The 24,096-nt window shown below is 33.1% G+C and overlaps 1 protein-coding gene and 1 non-coding gene across 2 annotated transcripts; both read right to left on the bottom strand.

The window, feature by feature from the left end:
• Positions 1 to 5,868: 5,868 nt before the first annotated feature.
• On the bottom strand, positions 5,869 to 5,946 carry CLUP02_tRNA172. The gene has a single exon. It is a non-coding gene; the product is annotated as a tRNA-OTHER (tRNA).
• A 6,108-nt stretch (positions 5,947 to 12,054) lies between these two features.
• CLUP02_11190 (glycosyl hydrolase family 61) lies at positions 12,055 to 13,157 on the bottom strand (the record flags this gene model as incomplete). Its single annotated transcript, XM_049290158.1, has 7 exons — positions 12,055 to 12,098; positions 12,166 to 12,415; positions 12,469 to 12,529; positions 12,587 to 12,840; positions 12,906 to 12,935; positions 12,999 to 13,007; positions 13,065 to 13,157. The coding sequence occupies 7 exons, from the start codon at positions 13,155 to 13,157 to the stop codon at positions 12,055 to 12,057; spliced, it is 741 nt and encodes a 246-aa protein (XP_049147303.1).
• Positions 13,158 to 24,096: the final 10,939 nt, after the last annotated feature.

Below are 24,096 nucleotides of genomic sequence, written 5' to 3'. Positions count from 1 at the left end.
GCGTCTCGCACTTGCGAGTTTTCTCGGCCGCTCTCTTCTGAGTCGGTGATACCCACCCGGGGGTGCTAGTCTCTTTTCCCTGGTGGGAACGCTGACGCGGATTGTTTTGTGCTGGACTTTCTTGTAATGAGTTGAGCCGTGTCTGCAAAGTAGTCAGCCGGGCGCAAATTTGTTCCTGTATATAATTTCCTTTGTCGTTCTCAAGATGTCTTGAGGCGAGATACATACGAATCCAATCACATACTGGATGAACCTCATCGTTACCTTTCTTCGTGACTCCAAAATCTTCAAGCTCGCAATTGACCCATGTTCTGCTTTAAGCCTTTGTGCCAAGAAACCAAGAGATAAACGACTGCTCATTTCCACACGAGTTACAAGGATCCCTACATGGCATACCCCTGGACTGTAAAGTGGCCCGGACCCTCGACCCTCATTTCCAGCAGAACCACAAAAGGGCCTGGCCACGCGACTTTTTTAATCAACACAAAATCAACCCGAAAACAAAAAGAACTGCCCACATGGTCAAAAAAAAAAAGCAAAAGAAAGACTCCTCGACGGGGAATTAAATCGTGGGATTTCCCCGGTGACAAGCAGATATCCTCACCACTAGACTATCGGGGATTAGTAGATGTTGACATCCAGTGATAGTTGGTTGACAGGAACAGCCCTCAGTGCCTAGATCAAGGCTTCAGCCGAACCGTCCCCGCCAACAATCCCCCTTGAAGCTGGATTCTTCTCATTGTTTCGTGGCAAACAGTGAGGCAAACAACTTCATTCGATTGATTATGTGCTGAAGTGCGAAACTCACAGGTTTTTGACCAAGTATGTAGACAGGGCGTTGTTGCTTTATGCTGATACAACGCGCAACCTCAACACCGATGGCATATCCGAAAGTCATAGCAATAAATCTGTCCTTGGCAAGCAAGAAAAGTGATCGGCACATGGCACTCCTAGCCACCCTCGGCAGTCTTCATTGATTGAACTGGGTTTTGGATTCGAGCCACGCCTGAGACTGAAATTTAATGCACGGGTGGTGCCCTGTGAGCTTTCGTCAAATGACATGTTCCCAGTTGAGTTGATGCATCTGACGTGGATGATGGATCGAGCCTAACAGCAAGCTCGTCGATCGTGTTCAAAGGTATATACTTTCTCACTTGTCTTAATATGTACACGAATTTAAATGATTGGACGAGCTCAGTCCTTGTGTCACGTAATAGGGATAGTAATCGTACCTCACAAAGTGCCCGTCACGTGCTAAATCACGTGTCTATCTTAGATATCGTGTATATAGACCTTCTCCTTTTGTCTATTTCTACTTTAATAGTTAAGCTATTTTTATTATACTCCGTATACCTATTACTACGTACTATAACTCGTAATAGTTATGAGCCTAGCTCTTAGTTAAGACCCTATATTACGATAACGTACTTATTAATACGATTCCTACGATTTTTTTAAGATAACCGACTTACTCGTACCTACTTTAGCCTAAGCTAAACTAACTAGCCGTAATAGTTAGATTAAATAGTTTAATATAATTTGCGCTATAAGTAAGGGCGTCGGGGTCTAGAAGTACGTCGACCTAGACGCTCTAGATTTTAACGTATTCCTTAACCCCTCTATAGCGCTTATTTCGCCCTTAGAATTCGGATAATTAGTCGCGACCTATAATAAAAAAGAACTACGAGCTTACTAAGCCCGTTATAAAGCGTTTAAGAACGACTAAAGAAACTAAGAAATACTCCGCTAATAGCTTCTAAATATAACTCTTAGTATAAACCTTTCGACTTCTTTAAGTACGAGTAACTTATAGAACTAAGCCGGGTTTTTTTTTATAAAGCTAGCTATACTACCTATTTTACGTAAATAAATCTATCCCTATACCGTACTTATAAAAAAGATCTATACGCTCGAGAGTATTTAGAAATAATAGGAGCTCGACGCTAAATATGAGTAACTCATAGCTTACGAACGTAATACTATTAATATGTATATTAAAGTCCTTGCTTAGTAGTTAGTAAAATTAGTTAACGCTATACTATACGAATACGTATTCTAAAAAGCTATTAAGAACGGTACTAAGTTTAGTATATAGCGAATCGTTAAATATCTAAAATAGGAATTTGCGCCCCCCGAACTAGTAATAAGGAATGTAGTTCGAGAGGAATACTAATAAGCCCTTAATAAAGCGAGGACCGGAATTAACCCCTAACGCTAATATAAGGAGTAGTAGTCTACTTATTTCCGAGTTAAAACGTACGATATTTTAGAAATTAGTAAAGAGATCGCTATACTTAACTTCCTAGTTATAGTTAAGTCTAGACTTAACCCTATATAGGGCTAACGTATATATAAGACCTTTAGTAAATTAATAGCCTTCGGAACGTATACGAGGACCCTCGAGGAGATTGCGTATATATTTAGCTTAGTAACCTAGGACGCATATACTAAACGACTTTTAGGTTAAGGAGGGGCTTACTCCACTTTTACTAAACGCTCTAACTTAATTAATAACGTAAATAATAAGGGTAACGTTATATACTTTTATAATTACGCATACCCGTAACGCCCTACGGCGTGCCGAAAATTAAAATAGGCACTTATAGGCCGAAATATTAATAAGTTATTAATACGAATACTAAGGAGCTATATAAAAGAAGTCCTCGCCGCTATTAAATTAAGTAAGTAGAAATTACTCTACGGTAAGCTTAAGAAAGCTAGTTAGCTAAGGAATAATAGAACCCCTAAAAAACCTAGGTTTTTAAAAAGATCCTCTAACTAACCTATAGCGAGCTTATTAGTAAACTAGGACGAGGGTTACGTAGTCGCTATACTTATAAAGAGTTAGGACTTAGAAATAAACGCAATCTTTAGTACCCCTATAGGTAGCGCTCACCCCCTTTTTTAGAGTATAGTAATAAATAGCTATAGAGTAATATATCTAGTTAACGATAAGAGCCTACTTAAACCCGAGAGTTACGTACTATTAGGTAATAAAAACTACGTTAAATTAAGAATTATTATATTACTTATTATTATACGCAATACTCGTATTATAAAGGGCGTCCTAGACGGACCTAAGGGAAAGGGAACCTACGATCTAAAGCTTTAGAACGTCGCTTATATTAAGGGATTTTATATTAATATAGTCTTAGAGACTTTACTAAATAAAAGCGTACTCTAGTACTACGGTCTAGATTATACTTTATAATAGGGAACGCTTTATAAGAGTACTATTAAAAAGTAGCTTATCTAAAAGAACAATCTAATCTTCCTCGAATATAAGCTCCTCTAATCCTATCCTTCTTTTATAAACCTTAAGCGTATTTTATAGAGCCTAGCTAATATTATATTACTAGTTAGCTATAGAAAATTCCGTCGCTTATATTAACGTACCTATAAGAGGTTTAATAGCGCGCTCTTTTAGTACCTTAAAATAGGTTATCTCGGACCTAATACTCTTCGTCGATTACTATATAAGACTCGAGGTATACGTATTAAACCTCTATTATAAGTTAAGTATAAAGTATATATATTATCCGAAGCTAAGATAGTAGTTTTAAGAGGACTATTCTCAAAAAGAGCCTTACGGCTATAGTACTATATATACTAGGATCTCTTTTACTTCGAACTATTTCTTAGTAAATAATAATATATACTTATAGTTTCTAACGAATATAGTAAGTAGCTTAGAGGGTTCTTTTTAAAAATAAAAGTAGAAGAGGAAGTGCTTTTCGTACTATAGAGCCTCGAGGTAGCGATTCGTTATTAAAAAAGGACTCTAATTTACTTTTTTAGAAATAATAATAAGACCGCTCTCTTAACTATAAACGTTAGACGCGTATATAAGACGTAGTATAGCGAGCTAAGAATCGGAATAGAACTTCTACTTCTATATATAAAAGAACCCGTAAGTAACGCTAAAAGAGTAGGTTAACTCGTAATTACTAAAGCTCGTAAGATGCGCCTTTTTATAAACCTCTTTACGAATTTATAGGACGAAATAGTACTAGTGGCAATCTTTATTTATAATATTACCCTATAGGAGGCTAATAAAGGAGATTCGCCTATTATAATAGAAATTAACTAATAGAAGCGGTATTAACGCTAGTAATAGACGGGTTACTAAGTACGGGATTCTAAACCGGTTACCCCGTATCTTAGTAGCCTCTATATATATAGCTACTGAGCATACCCTTTTTATAGGGATCGTAAGAGGGGCATATATTAGAAGGAGTTTAAAGTACTTCCCTACGGGTATATAGGATACCTAGTTAGATATATACTAGAAACGCATAACCTATATAGGGTCTAGGTGCCCGCGCTTGAGTAAGTGTTTATTATAAAGAATATTAAGTTTAATAAAAAAGTCTTTTATAATCCCGCACCTAAAGAATAAGCTATCGTAAGTAAGTAAGTAAATCTAGTAATCTAAGAGATATAAGAACTCTTTAATACTAATAATAAGTTAATTCGAGCACTTAGGGAAGTAGATCTAGACTTTGGAAATACTAGTACTTAAAATAACTCTATAGTTAAGGATAGTATTATTATTAGATTTTTAACTATTTAGGACGCTAAGTAACTAATAGACGTACTCTAGGGTGCGGTAAATAAGGCTAAAGAGGCTAATATAATCTTATTATTATTACTAACCCCTAAGATAACCCCCTTACGCGAGCTCGGGGGTAGGGGTAAAGAAGGGGATATAATAACTAAGTTATAAACGGCTCTGCGCAGTCTATAGTCCTCTTTATAAGCGCTTATATATATTATAAAGGTTCTCGAGCTTTTAATTCCTAACGGCTTTTAGTAAAACGCTAGAGTACGTAATAAACGAAGTACTAATTACGAAGAAGTAATTCCTAATACTAAAGTCGACGTTAATAAGGAACCTTTATAATAAACCTTTATTATTATATAAGAACAGAGCTTATAAAAACCGCCTTATTAAGTACTAAGTAAAGCTCCGTTAGGTCCTAGACGTTTAAACTAGGCCCGTAGACCTTTATGACGCTTTAACGGTAGTATCTTCGTAACGCTCTTATATTCGAATATAAGAGACGGCGATTACTATAACCGTCTCTAGGACTACTTTTTCTCTACTTTTATACTTAATTAATAAAAAGCTATAGAGAAAAGTAGTATAAGATATATAATACTCTATTAAGTAGTAAAAGGAGCAGTTTATAGGACCTACTTAGAGCGCTCTAGAGGAGTTTAAAAACTACGACTTACTAAAGTTAACTTCTAGAGCCTACTAAAAAAGTTTAGTAATATTAAACATCTCTTACCGCAACTATAAAAGTTACTTAGGGATACTATAGACGTAGAAATAAAAAAGCTAAGGGATATTAGTATATAAAAAGAGGTCGACCGTAATCCTAAATAAGGGATCCTACTTCTATTAAAGTGGGTATATACTTATAAGCACGACGTCGATAACGAGGTTAGCGAGGTAAAAGCACGTATATATATAAGGGGGGATATATAACTACTTAACCCCTTATAAAATACGTACGCTTCGACGCTCGCCGCAAAGGCCTTTAGGCTTATAATAGTAATAGCTACCCAATTCGACCTTAAGGTAGACTAGTATAATGCTATTAACGCATTCCTTAACGCGCCTCTTAAGAGCGAGAAGCTAGTAATTATTAGCGCACATACCTATTTAAATTAATCAAACAAATAAGTTAAATAAATAGTTAAACATAGGAATTTTAGTGAGTTAAATAATTAAATATCGTGAGGCCCTATATTTAACATATTTGATTAAATATGAGATCGCGCAGAAAAAGGAAAATCCGGGGCCGGGCTAATTAATGTTCCCGACTACGCCTTATAGAAGTTCGTAATTAGGAATATAAATACCTACGGCGGGATTCGAACCCACGACTCCTTACTTACGACTATAAGTTCGGTATTATACTACTTAACTAAATAGATTACTAGTGATTATTATAAAAAAAAAAAAGCCTAAGTAGTATAGAGCGCTGGATTTAGCATCCTACTATATCTAGGAATCTAAAAAACTTGTACTAGTTAACTAGTACCCCCTTTTCTTAATATTAACAAAACTAACGAAGTTACGTACTACTATTTCTAACCCTTTGCGACTACTATAATTATTATCGAAATTAATTAAATTATATATTAATCGATTTACTATATCGTAATTAATTAATTAGTAATAAGTCGTACGATTTTTAGCGCGCAGTAGCTACTTCGGATTACCTCGTATTTATAGACCCTAACCGACGCTAGCCTCGTATTATTAACCGACCTTAAGAATCGTAATAACCTCCTCGCCCTTCTAAAAGTAATCTAAAAAGGGAGGACTTTTATTAATAACGATTTAATATTATAAAAGGGCGCAAGGCTAAGGAAGTCGTAGATCCGCTTAGAGAGGGTCTTCGCTCGAGAGATTTACGATAAAAATAGTCGAGGCGAAGTCTTCTAGTTTTGTCGTTATTACGACGAAATAGGTATTATTACCTACTTTAAAGTAGTAGCTACGAGCTTAGTAACGACTTACTTAAAGTTAAAATACTAAGTAATAGATCTAAGCTCTAGCGAGTTACTATATTTATTAAAATCCTTAGAGTACGACTCTGCGCTAAAGAGACGGAAACTTACCTCTAGTACTATTACGAAGGGCTAGGTAACGAGAATTAAGGAATTAGTAATCGGGTATATTATTAATAGTAATAGCCCATTTATAACTTTCTAAGATCCTTACCTCCGGGCCCTCCTCTATTAGTTAGATTATAGTACTACTAACGAACTCTTATTATTATATAGAAATATAAAAAAGGAGCTGAGCAGGATCTTTGTTAAGAAGAAAGATATAATTAGGGTAGAGATCCGGAGGTTAATAATAAAAGTCTACCTATTATTCGATTTATAGACCTCGCTAACGCAGAATGCTATTATCGCCGTTTTTACTTACTTTCTAAACTATGCTAAGTAATAGATATAATACCTTATTACTTTACGATAATAGTATAGTGCCTACGATGGGGCTAACATTACCTAGACTATAAAGTTTATAATAGACGACTAGGAATTAGGCGATTAAGTCGGGGTAATTGTTTATAACAATGCCTTAAATAACGACACTTACCTAGGTTATTTATATCCTATATTATCTCATGCCTATACCCGGGAAGATGTTCTTAACTAGAGGATTAGGTACTATAGTTATATCCTTAACCTCGTCGGTAGGGCCTTTTTATTTAGTAATAATAAAGAGGTATTTAAGTAAGAATTAGATATATTAATTAATACTAAGTAACTTTAAGAAGATCTTAACCTCTAGCGTATAAGGGGCCCTATTAGTAAGCTTTAGAACGTTATTAAATTTATTCGCTCGTCGCCTTAACGATATAAGGCCTTCCTCGAGGTTAATAATAAGACCGACGAGAACGATATATTTACTCTCTTTAAAGAGTCGTTACAAAAGCTTATACTAATACTTAATAAAGATATAAGGTAGAATTCGATATACCTTATAATATAGCGCTCTTTATAAAAAAGAAAGCAAATCTATACCTTCTTAGTAACTAGTCGAGCTTATAGAGATCTAAAGTAACGGATCCCTATTAAGGACGTTCTTAATAATAACGACTAGTAACTACTAGCCGAGCTAAAGGCGGTACTTAAGCTACTTTACCTCTAAATAATAAGATACTAGGGCTAGGGCAAAGGAGATAGTTATAGCCGTCTATAGGAAGTAATAGTAGGTCTTAAGTATCTTATTAACCGTCTCGAGGAGTAAAAGAGGTTATATAATAAACCTTTTAAAGAAGAGATAGATCTTACGGCTTCTTAGATCGTAGCGTCGTAATCATAATTAACGTAAGTAATATTACCTCGTTAGTAGTTAGCTCGTTATTAATTTATATCCTAACCTCTTTCTTAACCTCTAACCTTAAGTAGCATCCCTTATTATATTTAGTCTAAGTATATGCCTAGGGAGCGGGCGGAGCTATTTCTTAGTAGTGATTTTGACTCGCGAGGATACTTTTAACTATTAGTTATTAATACTTAGCAGGTCCTTAATAAGTATTATACTAAGTTAGGCAACTCTCCGCTCTACGCCGTAGTAATTATTCTTTACCCTAAGTAAGGATTAAAATAGCTAGAAAAGAGGTAGGATATGCCCGAGTAGAGCTACTAGCTATTTGATACGAAAAAGGGGCTCTACGATTACTAATAAAGATAGTATATAGATAAGATAGTAAGTCCTCCTCCTCCTCGTCGTCCAAGTTCTCCTCCTTTGCTACGATAGTTATAAGCTACTTTTATTACCCTTATGATTCTAAAGAGTATCGTAGAAGACTCGTAGTACTAGTAATAGTTAATATCTCGAATAATAGAAGTAGTAATTAACCACGCGCCTAAGCTTAATTAATATTACTTATAGATTATCCCTTAGCTAGTCCTTAACCTAATCTAATAATAAATTGACTATTAGCTAACCTATTTAACGTTAAGTAAGCTTGCGCTTAATATCTTTACGATCCTTACGATAGTAATAAATTGCGAGAGGGTATTTAGCCTCGCGAAGTTAACTTTAACCTTATAGCGATTATTAATAAGATCCTCTATGCTAGAGGAGGTCTAATATCTTAAGAACTAGCTTCGCGGCGGTACTATAGAAGTAGGAGGTTAATTTTTTAATTAGAAGAGCTAATCGAGGTTAAGTCTATAAGTCAGTACTATAAGGACTTTCGCGATAGCTTTATTTAATTCCCGATTAGGAAATTAGTCAAATCAATCAATTATTTGTTAAATAAGTCAAATAATCAAATATGGCGCGAGAAATTAATTAAATAATCAAATATAAACCTCATATTTAATTTGTTTGTTTAGGTATAAGCGCTAGTAATTATTAAACTCCTAGAGGGATATAAGGTTACTAACAAAGTAAGTAAACTCTAACGCGCTCTATATAGCCTCTAAGACTCGCTAATTCTCTAGTTCTAAACTTTTACCTCTATACTCCGTAGTATAAATATAATATATAGCTACGAAGAGATCTATATTTACTAAACCGTAAATAAGAAAGTAATATTAGTATTCTACGTTAATAACTTTATTATTCTATACTATCGAGACGACTAAAAGGCGGCTTAAGGGATCGTCGACGGTATAAAAGAATATATTAACCTTAAGGAGAATAGACCGATTAATTACTTCCTCAGAGTACGGATTTTACGAGACCGTACTACTCGTAAGGTTTACCTTATTTACGACGTATATATCGAGCGAGTTACTAAGCGCTTCGACCTTATAAATTTACTATATTTAGCTACCCCTTTTCCTTAAGAAGAGTTTAAACTAAACGAGGGGTAAGTAATAAAAAAGGAAATAAAGAGTTACTAAGAGAAGGTCGGGAATATGCTTTATATAGCTATTATAATTAAACTAGACGTCGCCTTTACTTACTCGTAATTATTACGGTTCCTAACTAATCTAAGTATAACTTATATTAAAATAATTAACTATTATATCCGATATCTTTATATAACGAGATATCTTGCGCTCTGCTACGGTAGTATACTAAGTACGTAATTATTATTTCTAGCTAGAGATACTAGCTTCGTAAATAATAAGGTAATACGACGATTATCTTAGGGATATATAATATTCCTTTTTAGCGGCCTAATTTAATAGAAATTAGTACGCTAGGCGACGGTTATAACGTTAACTACCGAAGCTAAGCTTCTTTATTTTAAAGAAATTATAAAAGAGACTATAGCTCTAAAGCGCCTTTTTAAAGATATTGCCCTTAACTTAAGAGAAGTATAGTTAGTTAACTACGATAATTAGTAGACGATTCGACTCGTCGTAGGGGAAGGAAAAAGAATAGCTATTTAACTTCGCTATATTAATATATAAAACATATAGCTAAGATAAGAGCACGCTAAAGGTAGCTTCGAGGTTATTTATATATTAATAGAAGATATATTAGTAAATAGACTTACTAAAAACTTTTTACGAGCTAAGTTCGAATATTTTTATATACTTTTTAACCTCTACGATGCGCGAGAAGCTATTATAAATAGCTAAAATAGTTAAAAATAATTAATTTAGGCTATACCTAAAAAAACTTAATGCCCGAAAGTAGACGATAGACGGAACCTAGAGTACGGCCTAGAGGCCTAAAATAAATAAAATAACTTTGCCCCGTAAGGTATACGTATATAAAAATAAGACCCGGGCTTATACTTACTATTTAAACTCCTAGTTTATAAAGTACGCGATCGCTAGGAGTATAGCGTTATTAAAGAAGAGGGTTAGTACGCGCGCTAAAAAACGCGTCTTATATACTTTAAAGTTTATAAAACTAAGAATAGTAGGGGTAGCGGGGGGCGTAGGAGCTAGAACGACCGTTAAGTTAACGACCTAGGGTATAAAAACGGGCGGCGTAATAAGAAGTTAATTATAAATAACTATAATAAATATAAGAGAGGACTAGGGGCGCGCGTTAAAAAAGTCCTCTATATAAAAGCTAATATAATTTTTATATATCCTCCGGTTATTATATATTTAGCGGACGATACTATAGAGCTTAGTAATATCTTACTAAAACTATAGTTAGAAGTGCGCTTTTTAATAATAAAAAAGGATAATATACTTATAAGAGAGGGAGCGCTATTTATAATAGCCTCAGTAAGGGCCTAGGCTATCGGCCGCAAGACGACTAGTATATTAATATACCCTTTAGCTAAACGGCTATTAAAATAGCGCGTATACCGGCTACTATTTCTTATAAAATAACGACTACTATCCTTAGTATTAGTATACCGGAGGGCTATTTTAAAATAGGGTAGGTACTAGATCTCCCGTTCCTCGGGAGCCTCTCCCTTAAGCTTCTTAGGGACTAAGTATACGTTAAATAGGCCTAGAATAATAAAGAGAACTATACTTATTACGGGGAGTACCTTAGCCTCTCGGTGTTTTTTTTTATTTTTTACTACCCTTTTAAAAAGAGCTAGCCTTACGTTTTTTAAACCTTAGAATAATATTAAATATAAACTCCTAAGATAATAAATATATAATATACCCTTTTTAAAAGGCTTATTATCTAAACTAGTCTTATCCTTATTCTTAAACTCCGAGGGGGGGATAAGTAAAAGCCCGTTAAAACTCTTATTATTACTATTTACTTTATTATTACCCTTATTACGGCCGTTAAAAAGAGCCTCGAACTTAATAAAGTCCTCGGCGTCTCGATTAGTAGCCTTAATATCCTCTTAGCTAGGGAGGGAGAGCTCGGTAGCCGGGCCTTAGTAAGTAAGTAGGAGGTTATAAGGGGGGGTAATAACCTAGAGGGGCTCGTTAGTATTATTACCTATCTAAACTCTTAATAAACCGTATAATACGTATATAAGAAGTATTATAAAAATTGCGCAAAACTTATTATTATTTCTAAATATATTAAATATTTATATTTAGAATAAAATTAGTAAACGATTTAACGGCATAGGCGCGCGCGCGTAGTAGACGGGGGTACTTATAGTAACTACGAAAAGTTAAAAAGAAGAAGAAAAATAATAGCTAGGCGACGCTACGAGAATTTAGATATACGTAAGGCGGCTAAGTAGCCTCGCCCTTAGTAATTTATATATTAAAAATAGTAGAATACGTGCTATTCTAGGTTAAGATTCTATTTACTTTAGATAAAGGGATATATTTATAATAAACGCGGCTTAAAAGACGCGTATCCCTTGCGCTTAATTTTCTTTTATTTATATTTAACTAAATTAGGCTTTTATAAGGGCATTTAGAGATTCTATCTTAGGTATAATAGCTCCTTAGCGGTAGTAATTAGGGGGTATGTTACGTAATAGGGATAGTAATCGCACCTTATAAAGTGCCCGTTACGTATTAAATCACGTGTCTATTTTAGATATCGTATATATAGACCTTCTCTTTTTATCTATTTCTACTTTAATAGTTAAGCCACTTTTACTACACTCCGTATGCCCATTGCTGCGTGCCATAACTCGTGACACCTTGCTACTGTCAACAGCGATCGGAAGGTGCTTAGCAGGTGAACACAGCCGGGCCAGGAATAGTGTAAGTTTGAGCTTCAGAGAAAGTCAAAGGTCAGCAATTGTCAAGAGTCAAGAATCCAAGAGACATTGCACAACATACCCTTGTAGGCATCGTAGGTGATACCAGGATCAGTCGACTTGTACGCGCCGGGGATTGCAACCAGCGAAGTCGCAGTCTTGGTGCCGGAACCCGTGACCTGGAGTTGATGGCATCCGGGGTAGAACTGTGCGCCAGGGTACGAGTAGGCGGCGTGCAGAGCAATGATCTCGTGGCGGACGAGGTAGTAGCCCGACTTCAAGCAGGACGGGATTGTGTACTGGTAGCCGGAGTTGGCAACCATGAGGGGGGTCTAACAGATGTTAGTGCCAACTAATCGACTTTGACATCGCAGGTCCAACTTACATCAGCCCAAGTGTTGGTGGTTCCGGTGCGTCCACCCTCCTTGACCTTGAACCACACAGCACTGTCTCAGAGGTTAGACACGGCACCTAGACACATTTACGTATCACTTTTTACTTACGAAGTGCCAGGCTGCCATGCCTGACAACCGGAATCGGGGCATCGTGCCATGTAGGTGATCACGGGACCGACGTGAGAATCGGGCCAGAGAGTCCATCGCAGGGTGACGGTCGATCCCGCTGCAGCAGTAGCGTGCAGGGCCGCGGGCGTCGAGCCCGAGATGCCGCCGGCTGTGTATCCTCCGCACTGGACATCGATCAAGTCGACGCTCTCGACTGGGCCGTTGCCTTGGACCGGGCGAGAGATTCTCTGGGGCTATTTGAAACTTGTGTGAGTTGTGATATCCTCGCATGGGGGATGAAGCTAGAGCTTAGACTTACAGTAGGGCTCGTGTATGGGTCTTGGTAAGGCTAGGTACGTGTCTGTTGTTAGATTTACAATAGAACATTTGTGGCTTTGATAGTCTAATGTACCTGGTAGAACTGTTGAAAATGAGTTAGCAACCATTATCCATAGCATGAAGATATGTCATGACAAACCTGGTAGTAGGTGCCACCAATGGTAGCATTGTCGACGTATCCGTGACCAGCGACCAGAGCCGCAAGGCCCAGGAAGCAAGCAGCGATCTGCATGTTTCGAATATTTCGAACGAACGTCTGATGGACAAAAGCAAAAGATCGACGGCTGCGACAAAGAGCAAGTTGCGTAACGACTGACACTGCCTGCCTGGAGCTGAGCACTTTAAATCCAGAAACTTGCTCTTACACGGGAACCACCGCGCTATATATCATCAACACACCGACTCAAGAACAGTTCATCCTTTCTTCTCCTTTTCGTCTCCAATGGGGACCACTCCTCTCAATCCAAGACACCAAGCCAGCGTAGTCAGCCAGCAAACTCCTTGGCACAACGACGTTGCCTCCTCATCCCACCCCCCTAGAATCTCATCACGGGAACTAAGAGGGCAGCGCAAAAAGGAAACAACGGAACCACACGAGCGAGTGCCACGGCTCGACTTTATTAACTCTGGCAAGGGGCATTGCCAATGAAAATGGGGAAAACCCGCATCCCACTTTGGAGGCGGGGTTTCCACCAATTAATCAGCCGAGCCATCGTCGCAAGTCAAAACGCCAATGCCACCCGTGTTTTAATTAAAAGAGAACAACAAAGACGAATAAGCAAGGTTGGATCTTGCTACTACTGTGTCGACAGAGCGCAACAAACTTTTGCACGGCTTCCGTGATGCCGTGTGCCGTGGGTTTGGATTGCGGGGGGATCTGCGGTGTCACCATGCCGGTTCATGATGCTTGTAAATCTGCAGGCAATGCCGAGGAAACATTTTCGTTTCGAGAAAATCTCTCAAATAGCTAAAGATCAAATAATCCAGCCTGAAGATGAGTCTTTTGAAGTTGAGGAGATTCGTACGCGTTGATAAAGTCCTTGAAATTTAGGGGCCCAATTGAGAGGGAGAATGCAATAAAGAAATTGGAACGAGCAGATACTGACCAATACGAAGCATGAATTGTGCCATGAGCTATCAGGAAGCCGAATTGAACAACGCAAGAGTTGCCTCCGTGTCGTCTTTTGGTCATCCCACCCTCTGCCGTTGTTGATGTATTTCTCCCCGAACGGGAATGTGACATCTTGCTCACGAATAGTCAGAATGCAGTAAGCTGAACAGCCACATGACACTCATTGGCTTGGCCGTCAACTTAGCTTTAGTTAAAGGGCGTCTAGGTCTGGTGTCAGGCTCTCTTACCTAGGTACATGTCGACGACGTGCGCGGGCTTGTGAAATGCTCAAATATCTTCTTTCGTCCTCGATAGTGCGTCTGCTTCATCTTCGAAACTGAGCTACGCTTATGATCTGTTCTACTACTATTACTATGGGGATTTTGGATTCGGAAATTTGAATGTGACAGTGTGAGCAAGGCACATATTTACCACTGAACTACTGCTGATAGTCAACCTCTTGCATCCATGTAAGTGTTTTAGACTTGTGTATCTCATGCTGTAAAATTACCCCCACAGCGAAGTTGTCTTTGACATAAGACGTAAGGTAGTTCTTGTCAGGAGACATTATGTACGAGCCTCAGAGCCTCGGGTCTCACCATCTATTCACCCATTTACTTCTGCCCTTCGCACCTTCAAGATCCGATTGATTGTTATGCGAACATGTAACCGGTATGTTCGGACTGGGATACCAGACCCAACGGTTCGCGTTGTTATGTCTGGCCGCTGATTAAGTACTTTGTCGACTTCGGCACGATTAAACTGTATAACGCGGATTTCAGAAATGTTTGCATATTCAGCTTCTGAACGATACCTGAACTGGATCTCACTTTCTTCTTCCAATCGGGACCTCCTTCTTCCGCTCCTTTTATTGATGATGACGGTGGATGGTCTCTCCAAACGCTGTCAATGCCGCATTCTACATCCAGACTGCAGGTTAATCTGCAGGTTGATAACGAGTAATGAACAAAATGGACTGCCGTAGCTTTTCGACTCGCTGGGAATAATACCGAAAGACCGCCGAACAACGGTACCAGATTTGCGCCACAGTTATCAGCGCGAATCTCATGTAGCAAGTCCAGGCTGGCAGGTCGCAGGGAGGGATCACATCACACCGGCTCTGGAGGACGAGTAAAGTGCCCTGGTCTGATCGAAGTGGTGGAAGATGAGGAGTCGATCTACTTGGATTTAGATCTGCCGAAAAAGGCCAACGGGCGGAGGCTGCTCAGAGATCGAAATGCGCGCGTCTGATATTCGGTTTTATCCACAAATTCAAATCACGGCAAGAACCAACCACAAGTAAGCCGTCCTGGCTTTGCTTTCGATTTCATCAACGTGCGAATCTCATTGATTGATGATTGAGGTAATTGGAAATTAGCCAAATTCTGTAGAGTTTTCGAAAGCAACTGCGTAGCGAGTCATAACGTGCAGTACCATCCTAAGGAGAACTATTAGTATCCCTATTATAAGGTAGTTAGTTCGGACCGTAGGTTAATAAAGAGATTAATTAAACTATATAAATATCTACGTAGTAAGTATAAAAAAAAGGTTCTAACTATAGGTTAGGCTAGTTATAATAATCGTAAATAGGGCCCCTAATTAGCCCTTATATAGTCGGCCGTATACCGTAATTAAATTAGATTTCTAATTTAATACTAACTTTTTTTTTATTAATTTATTTATTATAATTAGAGGTATAATTCGACCTCGGGCCCGCTTATTAAATCGTCTCTTTTTCCCCCTTTTTTTTACTTTTTTTATATAACCTATCTTTTTATTCGTACGTTAACTTTTCTATTATTTATAAATTACTCTAACCCCTTATTAAATATTATTTTTATAAAAACGTTAGCGAGGTTATTATTATTATTAATTTAATAAATCTTAAGTATTTTGCGCTTTTTATACGATTATTTAAGGGCTATAATATTAATTATAAGCTTTTTTTTATTATTATTTCTAATTTAATAAGGTATTTATATAATAAATAAGAATTAGTATAAATAATTATTAAAATAAGTAAAAAGCTAAGTTAATTAGTAATTTTCCTTAGCGTTATTAAAATTATATAAGAAAAGTTAATACCGTTAACTATTCTATAAACTTCTAATACTAATATATTTCTTATTATTTATTTATTTTTAGTTAACGAATAGTAAATTATATTATTATATATAATAAATTTACTCTTATTTATATTCTTATTGACTAAGATAATAATATACCCTAATTACGAAGTAAGGTCGTTATTATTCGTAAATAACCTATTAATAAAGATATAAAGCTTATTAATTATAAAGTTAATTAAGTAATAAACGAGGCCCCGATTAAGATTTATTTATTATTATTTAAACTACTTATTAAGTACTTTAATATCTTATTTATTTAGCTCTATAGCTTATATTACCTAAACGTAATTAAAAGTTACCTCGGGCTAGTATATATTTATAATATATACCCCTTATATAAGCTCTATTTTATATTATTTTTTAATATTAGTTATATTTAGATTAACGAGGTTAATTTTCTTATTTTACCCCTTTTATTAAAAAACGATAGTTTCCCTCTTAATTATAAAAATCTTATTATTAAATACTAAGGGGATATTCGTTATAAAAACCTTTTTTAATTTCGTTATAAAGCCCGCTTTTTAAAGCTCTTTATCCTCTTTTTTTATAAAATTAATATTAAATAGGCTTAATATATTATTAGTTTATATTTTAATAATTCTAAATTAATCTTTTTTATATTTAGAGATTAGTAAGTACGGGTCGTACATAAATATAACTATTAATAATTAATTAATATAAAAGTTATAATAAGTAGTTTATTAATAAGTACCCGATTTTACGAGCCTATATAGTAGTTTAAATACTTTAATAATCGTACTTTCTAAGTACTTACTAATTATTTCTTTTAGTAAATAGGCTAGGATTTTTTTATAAACCCTATAGCCGATTAAATATAGGCCTAGGTAATATTACGGCTCTAAATTTTATATCCCTTTTTCTATAATAATACTATTAGTATTATTATTAATTATTAGCTATAGTACTATATAGTAAGCAATTATATAAGTAGCGTTACTTTTTTAATATTACTATACTTCTAAATTACGTATTTAGATTTCTTATATAGCTTGTCACGAAAGGGAACTCGAGGCAGGTCGGAACGCTGCTATATTGACCTAATAGACGTAACTCAACGTGAAGAGGGAAAAAGTAGACCAGTGGGCGGAATCTGGGGCGCTGGGCTTTTGGGCCCAGCGGTCCAGCAGTCACGTGACCCATAGGGGGTCCGTTGGGTGCCTGAGGCCTAGGCGCCAAGGGGCCCAGTGCCCAGCGCCGTGACATAGCTAGGGTATTCTTTTCTTTTTAATCTTACGAACTATTTATAATTTAAATATATAGAGGTTTATATACTTCTCTAAGTTATAAAAAATAAATCGATAGACTTCTCGATTATAAAGAGTATTTATTTTAATAAAATCTAATCCTTTATATAGCTTTTTAGTAATTATAATTATATTTCTTTTACGTAGTTTAACCGCTAGCTTAAAATCGGCTTTTTTTTTACTATATAAAAAGTATTAATTACCTCGTTATTAGTAATAAATTATTATATTAAGGCTTATTATCGTAGTCTTTTATAACGTTTTATTAGTAATATTAATACCCTTTTAATAATTTCCTTTTCCTCGTTATTTATTAATATTATTATAACGATTTCGTTAAAAATAATTTCTTATACTTTTACTACGGGTTATATAGTTTCCCTTAGCTCTTTTTCTTTTTATAAATTAGAAATTATTTTATTAAGATTTATATAATATAGTTTAATTATTATAATTGATACTTCGAGGGGTTAATTACGATCTCTTATAATTACGTAAAAGTACTCGTTAATAAAAATTAATTTATATAGCCTAGCTTATTATTAAGTAATTTCGTACTATATTCGTATATCTAAATTTAGTAATATATCTAAGTTAACCTCTATATTAGGCCTATTACGCACTATAATTACCTTATTAACTCACTTTTTTATACTTACTTCGCGTAGTACTTATATTACTTTTTTAATTACTTAGGCTTATTAATTTATATTTAATAATAGTAGCGAGGCTAAAGTCGTTCTTAAATATACTCTAAATACTAATAGTATTAATATAAGCCCGTTAGGCCCTATAGTATTGTTATAATATTTAAGTACTATTTAGAGGTATTCGTTATTAATAAAATCTAGATTTTTTTTTAATAATTCTAAACGCCCTTTTTAATTATTAATATACCCTTTTTATTTTTTTAATATTATAGTACGTTTTAATAAGTATAACTTTTAGTTATATACTATAGGCCGTTATATTTTTTTTAAATTTTACTAATTTAAAACTAATACTAGCGTTAGTTCTAATACCGTTTAGTAATCCTTAATATATATCGATTTATCCCTTTCGTAGGGCTACTTATACTATTTTTATTTATAAATCTTAAAAGAATTACCCTATTTAAAAAGATATAACTACGTTAATTATATATAGGACTAGCTAACTATTTAAATAGAAGATATTAATAACGATTTTTTAATTAAAATTAAGGTTATTATATAATTTAAATTTAAATTTACGTAGGCTCTGCGCATTTATTTAGTATTAATAGTATACTTTTATTAATTACTTTAGCGCCCCTATTTTAATATTATTATTATTTAATTACTTTAAGAAGTTATATAGCCTCGTAACTAACGGGTACCTAAATTTTTAATATAATTATCTAAGCTTACTTTTTATTAAATAATTAATTAACTTCGTATTATTAATAAGCTTTATAAATATATACTCTTATTATCGTTCGACTATTTTAAAATACTTATTACTAAAGATTCTATTTTTTATATTATCAAATATAATACTTAGTCGATCTATATCTTTTAAATATAAGAGAAATAGGGTATTAATAAGTAAAATATAAAAAGTTATTATTCCGAAGTATATTTTTATTTTTACTATACTTAGGGCGACGATTTCCTTACCTAGGCCGAAGCTAATTTTTATAATACTTATTATTAACGTATTAAGCATTATTAGCACGATCTTTTATAATACTTAGAATTACCTTTTTCTTTTTATTAATTATTATAATACCCTAGTATTTAGGATAATCTTTTAAAAAGTATTTAGGCCGTACTTTTTACTTATATAAAATACTTATATAAGCTTAGTATTTAAGTAATTTAAGTAGTATAAAAAGGACTCCTCTAGCTATCTTTAGATTTACTTAGTACTATATTTCTTTTTTTTAAATATTAAGAGAAGTAGTATCTTCTCTTTAAGCATTAAGAGAATAAGCTTTAGCCTTATTAAATTTACTTTTTTAACTACTTCCGTATCCGTTATTTAAGGGACCTTTCCTTATTATTTATAAATAAAAGCCTATTTATTAAGAACTTTTATTACTTTTTATTTATTTAGTCTCGTATATTTTCTAGAGGCTAATAAAGTAAAAAAAGAGTAGTTAATTTCGTTAATTTTATTATAATTTAATTTATTAATATAAGGGGTAAGATCTTCTTTATTTTCTAAATCTTTTATAAGAAATAAATACTTTAAGCCGTTATTTTAACTACTTTTACTAGGTTCTATACCCCCGGATTTACCCTTATATATAATAAAGAATTAGCTAAACCGATGAGGGCTTATTTTATTATTTACTACCCTCGATTTTTTATACTATTTATATAATTTAGTACGCTCTTTTTCGGAGTAGTTATTTAACTAATATTTATCCTTTTTATAAATATAATATTACTTCTTTTACTACCCTACTTATAAGTTAAATCTTTACTTATTTAATAAATCTAGGCCTCTTTATTAATAATTACTATATTTAGCCTCTTCTTTTTTTATTATATATTTAATTAACTTAATATTATCAATAAGGGCTATTATATACTTAGAGGTAGGTTTAGTATAGTATCTTTATTTTAATATTAAAGCTAGATCTTAGCCTCGAATAGAGCGTTTTATAGTTTTTAAATACTTAGTATAAGGTTATTTTTATTTTTAAAACGTACTAAATTATAATATAAAAATATCTAACTTTTTACTCGTTAGTTCTTTTATTTAGCTAGGTTTTTATTAGCTTATTAATTCGATTAATAAGCTTTTTAAAAAATCTTTATTTATAATTTACCCTTTATTATTTTAGTTGTAAATACGAAAGAAATCGCTCGTAGCTTAAATAAAAGCTTTAAGTTTTTATTATAAGTCTCGAAGCGGCTTTAAATTACGTTAATAATATTAAAAAAGTCGTTTTAATTAAAATTACGTACCGCTTTATAATAATAATTAAAGGCTTTATTTATAAATACGATATTAATTACTAAATAGTATTAGTATTCTCTAATCCTAACCTTTTTATAATAATCATAAAATATTATTAGGGTTTTTTATAAGACCTTATACTTCCCTTTAAAATATAATTTCTTTTTTAAAAGGATCTTTTTAAAGTTTATAAATTACTTCGTATTTATTATTAGATTTTTAATATTTATATACGATCTTTATATTATTACGTATTATTAATAACTTTAAGTTATTTACCTCCCTTTTTATTAACTAATTAGTACTAAATTTCGTATTAGTAGTAGCGACGAGCTATAGATTAAAATAAATAGAATTATTAATTATTATACTTTTAATACCCTATTTTACCTCTATATATTCTTTTATAATGATAGATTACTATTCGTAATCATAAAAAAAAAATCTAAATTATTTACCCTTTTTTTAAATTTATTAAAGCGATTATATACTCTATCGACCTATACTTAGTTTTATAATACGAATTCCTTTTTTATAATTATTACTATTAGTATTTTATATAGTTTTTATAATTATAATTACGCTAATAATACCCCTCGCTTATAGAGGAATTATTAATTACTTTTATAATTCTTAGGCTTATACTTATAAACTATTTATTTAGTTAGTAACTAAGGTTATTTATAGTCTTATAAAATAGGGGTTACCCCTATAGCCCCTTTTTTTTATAAACCTTAGTTAAATATATTAATACTACGTTAATTTACTTACTATTAGGCTAATTTATAATTCCATATATTTATATTCTTCAATAATCCGGGTTAATATTTACTTATTTATAAAGGATTAGGATTTTATTTAGAATCGGGTTTCGTTTCTTCTTTTTACCTTAACTTATTAATAATTATACTCTAGCTTATACTTATATTAATAGTTATTAGTATATTTAATTTTAATAAAAATATATTTAATCCGCGCACTAGTTATAATAAATCCGTACTTTTACTACCTAATAAATTCATTAGGGTCTAGGAAATTCCCGCTTTTTTTTACTATTTCGCTACTATTTTTATTTTTATTATTTTTAATAATTACTATTACCTTTTTAAATTACTAATTATTATACTTATTAAGATCCTCTTTTTTATTTAATATAAAAGGGTAGGTTTTAATAGTTCTTTTTTTTAATAATAATAATAAACGTTTATATTATTATAAAAAGATATAGTAAGTAGTCTTAGGATCTTTATTAGTTATTAATTTCCGTTATTCCGTATATTTCTAACTTTTTAAGCCTCGTACTTTTTATAATTTTTAAATAGCTTCTTTTTTTAACCTATTTCTTTTAGGGTAGTATTTTATAAAAATAGTTAAATATAAATACTAAGCGGCTTATAAAAGAGCTAAATAGGTTATTAAATATAGTTAGTAAAGTTAAGCCTTTCTTTTTATAAAATCGCGGGCTTTAAAAACTTATTAAAAATACTACTTATTACTTATATTTAATCAGAGTAAATACTTTAAAAAAGTTTTTTTACGGTTTCTTAGTACCCTATTTTATATCTTTTTAAATAGTTTTTTTTATAACTTAATTATAAGTAGGTAATTATTACTTACTAATAATCCCTTTTATTACTTAGTTAACTTTTTAAAATCAATAATTATATACTAAGAGCTTAGTATAAAAAACAGCTTTTTAATAACTTTTTAAAAATTTTTTTTTTTTTTTAGAGCTATATCTTTTTAGCTTTTTTTTAAACTAATTATAACTTTAATAAGAAGTCGTAAGATCATTTTAGAATAACTACTTTTTTTTTAAGTTAATTTTTAAAATCCGTAATATTCTTAACTTAATACTATTAAGCCCTTTAAATCCCCTCTTCCTTTATTAAACCGTCCCCTATATTATATTTTTAAATAATACTCGGGGGGTAGTTAAGGGGGCTATAAAAAGATCGTTTAAATTATAAGTTTTAAAATTATATTTATAAAATCCTTATAATATTAAGCTTTTTTATATATTATAAATCTCTTAACTTTATAACTCTTATACGGGTTCTTATTATATTTACTAAGAATATTTACGTTTAAAAATCCCTTTTTTTTAATTACGTAATACTTTTTTATATTATATTATTAAGCTCGTTTATTATACTAATTAATTAAATAAGTAGTTACTATATAAGTATTTCTTTTTACTAATTTAATTAGTTAATTTTTAATTACGAGCTAGTTATAGAAAAGTTATTTAATAAAAAAGCTATTTAAAGTAATAGCGAAAAGTTAGTTATTTAAGTAGTTTTATTAATTAATATAATTTAATATAATAAACGTCGACCTCTTATAAATAGTAAAAAGCTACGATTACTTAATTCTATATAACGTTTAAAAACCGCCCTTTTTTATTTATTTTTATAAAGTTAATTAATATAAATCTCTTATTTTATATAGTATTAAGAGGTTATCTTTTTTATATAGCGAGATACTTTATTAATTTATAATAATAGAATTTAATTACTAATTAATATTAGTATTTTTATTATAAAGTAGTTAGTTCGAACTATAGGTTAATAAAAAGATTAATTAAACTATATAAATATTTACGTAGTAAGTATAAAAAGGAGGTTCTAACCGTAAGTTAAGCTAGCTACGATAATTATAAATAGGGCTCCTAATTAGCCCCTGCGCAATCGGCCGTATGCTATAGTTAAATTAGACTTCTAATCTAATAAGAACCAAACTCTCGTAATCTATTAAGCAATTAGAAGTTATAATAAGTTATTATAATGAGAGTCACATAGGTTTGGAGGCAGCGGGGAATAAGCTCCTAATTAAGTGCCCAAGGTTTTAGTAATGCAGTGCTAACTCCAAAGTTTATTGTTAAGCTTATTTGTTGACTAGGGTGACGAGGTCAAGCTTGTCAGCCCCATAGGGAAGCAAGCGCGTGACCCGGCCCTGTGCCATCGATCGGGTGCTGACGAATGCTAGTTTCTGTTGAAGAAGGCTATGTAAGAAGGCATTTATGGAAGTATTGAATGTGTGATGATTTTGGAGACTTTTCAGGACGCCATGTGGCTGACTCTGCAGCTTAGTATTGAGCAAGGTACATCTAGATCAACATTCTATGCATAATGCAGGACGGCCCGGAAAACTGGCACCGGGGACAAGTGTAGATGGAGAACTTCTACGGACTCTCTTGCCTAACATTGCAGCCAGCCACGGTACTGGCTAGACCCTATCCCTTCTTCTAAAGCCGTGCAGTTACTGCCCAAATGAACGTGTCATTCCAAGAGTCTCGATGTCTCTAGTAAGACAAGACTATCGAAATTGAGACTCTTGAGAAGGTACTTAACTTGGGTTGTTGAACTCCTAGATGTGGTCACTAATGGGGCAAATCTACCTATTATCAAGTTGAATATGCTTTTTCCAGAGTTAGACTTCAACACATAGAGTCTTATAAAGGAGAGTCCGCAACTGATGAACTTTTCCTAGTTCTCCAGTCTAACCCCCCAACGAGGCACGATCATGACGATATTTCAGCCATAAGTAGTCCTGAAAAGTCATTATCGCGTTATCTTCCCCTGTTGTTTGCAAATGGTAAACTCCCCGACGCTCAGATACTCTGCCATTCATCACACCTGACAGAGCCGGCTTGCCGATCAAAAGCTCGTTTAATGTCTTGGCAACAAGCTGGAATGAACCCCAAGAGAGCAGGTGCAGCACGTTAAGGCCGACCGT

This window comes from Colletotrichum lupini, chromosome 5 (assembly GCF_023278565.1).
Source record: "Colletotrichum lupini chromosome 5, complete sequence".
In the NCBI taxonomy this organism is placed as follows: domain Eukaryota; kingdom Fungi; phylum Ascomycota; class Sordariomycetes; order Glomerellales; family Glomerellaceae; genus Colletotrichum; species Colletotrichum lupini.
The sequence above is the reverse complement of the archived record's forward strand: the minus strand, read 5'-3'. Positions and strand labels throughout refer to the sequence as shown.